The sequence below is a fragment of the Charadrius vociferus genome, unplaced genomic scaffold (genome assembly GCF_000708025.1).
Source record: "Charadrius vociferus isolate BGI_N301 unplaced genomic scaffold, ASM70802v2 scaffold423, whole genome shotgun sequence".
In the NCBI taxonomy this organism is placed as follows: Eukaryota; Metazoa; Chordata; class Aves; order Charadriiformes; family Charadriidae; genus Charadrius; species Charadrius vociferus.
In genome coordinates, this window is record NW_009648149.1 from 57,786 (window position 1) to 61,618 (window position 3,833).

Consider the following 3,833-nt stretch of genomic DNA (forward strand, 5'->3'; position numbering starts at 1 on the left):
CTCAGCCGCTCCTCACCAGACGTGTGCTCCAGACCCCTCACAGCTCCGTTGCCCTTCTCTGGACACACTCCGGCCCCTCAATGTCTGTCTTGTCGTGAGGGACCCAAAACTGAACACAGCACTCGAGGTGGGGCCCCACCAGTGCCGAGGACAGGGGGATGGTCGCTGCCCCAGTCCTGCTGGCCACACTTTTCCTGACACAGGCCAGGATGCTGGTGGCCTTCTTGGCCACCTGGGCACACTGCTGGCTCCTGTTCAGCTGCTGCTGACCAACTCCCCCAGGGCCTTCTCCGCCGGGCAGCTCTCCAGCCACTCTGCCCCATCCTGTAGCGCCCATGGGGTTGGTGGGACCCAAGGGCAGGACCCGGCTCTTGGCCTTGTTGAACCTCACACCATTGGCCTTGGCCCAATGATATCATAAAAATGATATTTCTGTCAGTTCTCATATAGATGCTACATCTCGCACAGAAGATATATCTTTTGTAATCTTTGTCATCCTTTTAGGAACGTTCCCCTTTTCCACGCTACTCTTTTGAGATATAAGGATCTGACTACATCATGTATTAAAGAGGCAAGTGCAATTCGCATTCAGGCAGCAGCATAATTATGCCTTCTGCTTTTTACTTCATTCCCTTAAAGGTCCCTTCTGACCTTAAATTTCATGGGTATGACCACTTCTGAGCATTATGCTGACGTTTGCAGAACTATATATTATAAACCCAAAAATCTCTTTTTTGAGAGGCAGTAACTAGTTCAGAAGATACCATTTCTCTGTGAAGTTCGGATTCCTTCTTTCCCTTCACATGTGCACCACTTTTCCTTTTTGGAATTGCATTTGCCATTTTAACAGTCACTCAGTCCCACGACCTTCTCCGGCAGCTCTGTGCGCCAGACTCATCTTTTCTACACTGAGCGACTTAGTGTTGTCAGTAAACCCTATCACCTCAGTATTGACCCCGTTTTCCAGTTTATTTATAGATATTCCAAACAGCACAAGACTCAGCAAGGCTGTGCTGCTAATTCTTCCACTGTGAAAACTGATGATTGTTAAAACTCATTTTGGAAGTTCAAGCATTCTCTAGCAGCCAGGCATCCTTTGGTCACACACTGACTAGCTACTTCAGAGAACTCCAGTGATTTAATGAGGCAAAATCCCTTTTCTAGCGTATCAGGTTTACCTGTCCACTATTTCTGCACTTTATCTTACTTCCTCTTAATTCACATGGTATATCAGGCTTACCGGTATGTATTTTCCCAGCTCTCCCTTGGAAGTCTTTTAAAGCAATGGTGTCCAATTTGCCACTTGCAATTTTTCATTTAATAACCAAGTGATTGTACACTGCAGTAGTCCAGCTATTTCAGGCTTTAATTTCTCTAGAATTTGTGGCTGAATAAATCTAGTCCTCACAATTGCTCCTTTTGCCTCTTTGTTTCTTAACCTCATTTGTTAAAATTTTGATACAAGATAAACCCTCTGATTAATCTTCCAAAAAAAAGGGTCTGCTATGGACATGTCCCTAACTTCTTTTTCAGGTAATATAAATGCAAAAAAGAAAATAATTTAACGTGTTTCCCATGGTTATTCATATACCTAAACACTGCCAAAGCACTGCTGTACTGCACCTAATCTAAACGGAAAAACTGTCCTTCCGGAATAAGCTCTTAAATTGCTCCAGCCTGTGTCAGAGACTAGAACAAAATATGACCTTCTAATTTCTCTGCTTAATCAGCTGACACAGTGCACCAGGGAAACATCAAGCACTTGTAATCACGGTAGGAAAATCTGGTAATAAATTACTAAATCATAACCTGTCTAATTTGTCTCCTGATTACATCCACACCTAGTAACACTTGTATGTGTCAACCTGCCTACTGATTAAATGTATTCAAGTATGCAACTGTTTATTTTATACAGAATCCATAATTACACATATAAATCTCATCTAATGCCTTTTCTTTGTTTCATTTTACAGATTAAAAAGAATGTTTACTTACCACAGCTTTCTGGTATGTGTGAATTCATAAGACCAAGTTCCCAAGCCCGCTTTGTAAGTGGGAGAGGATACTGAAATAGACAGGGAAAAATCACTTTCCAATTCATAACAATCAACATTTTAAATTGTATGCAGGTTAAGATAAAACTCTATTTTTTTCCCTTACACTATGGTAGATCTACCTCTCCAGTTTTGTCGTATTGTGCAGCAACGGGAATAATTTCCTCCACAGCAAATTTACAAGCAGTAGCTTGAAACTCTTTCTGTTCATCAGTAAGTTCTATTTAAAACAAACAAACAAAAACAGGTCACAAATTCTCTATCTTTAATTTTGCCAGTTGTCAGACTATGAGAAAACAAGAGTGTCCTTCCAGCACAACCCAAACCACCACTTCTTGGGCCTCCCCAGGAAGAAAAAAACCAAAAAGCTCAGCTTCCTCTTGCTCCTGGGAAAATGCTCCACTGTTCCTTCATCAACACCTACAATGCTCTTTCTTACTTCTTACAAAATTATCTAAAAATACTGAAAACGGAGTAGAGAGGACCGTGTAACATAAAATGTATTACGAGAAGAAACAAGGAGAATGCTGTGCTAATTAAATGGAAGAGGAGAACGAGGCAGAAGTCGCCCGAAGATCTTGGCTATTCAGTTTCAACATCTAGCTGCTGACCCCTTAAACTTGCTTTACGTATATAATGTGCCAAGATGGGGATGAATTTCTTTATAACATTTCTTCATAACCAAGTTCAACTATGACTACATTTAGGTACTTTAATGTTGTAAACTGCATTGTGAGGTAGTTATTCAAAGCTAAGATGCTTTGGCAACAAAAAAAGCTTCAGACAGATGAGCTAAAAAAAGAAGAAAATCTTTTTTTGTTTAAAAAAGATTTTTTTTTTAAAGAATAGAAAACTATTTCGAATAAGCACCTTCATTTCAAATTCATGGTGAACTGCAATATGGGACTTCTTTTTTTTTTTAACTCTGCAATTTGCCCTTAATTGCTATATTTCTTTCAAAACCAGTAATACTTACCAAAGCTAAAGCCAGCGCCAGGTTTGCCTATGTGTAAGTTTTGAGCAGGTTTAGTAGAACGCGACCTCCATCCGTGCCCTGCAATGGTTCGAAGCATTTGCTAAAGAAAAAGAACACGAGATGTAAGATCTTTACAGATCAAGTCTCCTAAAGCTACTAGTCTGACTGCAGCACGGCTTTAAATGTAGAACCCCTCTTTAGACACACTATCACATTAATCACTTGTAATACAAGCACAGTGATAAAACCATCCTTGGCTGCCTTAAGTTTTGTTCCCATGATAAGCAGCGCTCGCATGAACTGACAGCTACACCAGGAATCCCAGGCTTCAACAGCACTGTGCGCGGGTGAACTGCCGCACCCACTTTTAAGTATTGCGCAACTGATTATTTAAAAAATAATTAGGCATAATTAAAATTTATGTTCACAGAGACTTAGCAACATATATTTTTCATTTATACACACGCTCATCAAACCTGATTCTCTTGCCCACTAGTAAATACTCTGTCGATCCAATGTATGCCTACATGCAGATTTAGCAAGACTTTAAGAACAACCTACCTATTAAGCCATACCTATCACAGTATTTTGATAACGTCCCAGACTCATGTCTGCTTTCTTTTAACAAGCTGCTGTCACAGACACTTAGTGATTATTGTTACTATACTGCAAATGGGACAGGACTCAGCAGACTGTCTGAATTTATTTTTCTTCCTAATACTTAACCACAAATTTATTTTTTTTATTGTAAGTGCTTTCTTTGCTTTTTTAAGTTTAGTGCCCACAAATATTAGTTACAGCTA

General features: G+C 40.0%; 1 protein-coding gene across 1 annotated transcript in view; it reads right to left on the reverse strand.

Annotated features, from left to right (window-relative positions):
• The window catches only part of ACADM (acyl-CoA dehydrogenase, C-4 to C-12 straight chain), a 12,557-nt gene extending 9,405 nt beyond the window's left edge, over window positions 1-3,152 (reverse strand). The window contains 3 exon segments of the mRNA XM_009883952.1: window positions 1,996-2,065; window positions 2,177-2,274; window positions 3,031-3,152. Of these exon segments, the coding sequence (XP_009882254.1) occupies window positions 1,996-2,065; window positions 2,177-2,274; window positions 3,031-3,127 (265 nt within the window). The 5' untranslated portion in view covers window positions 3,128-3,152.
• Window positions 3,153-3,833: the final 681 nt, after the last annotated feature.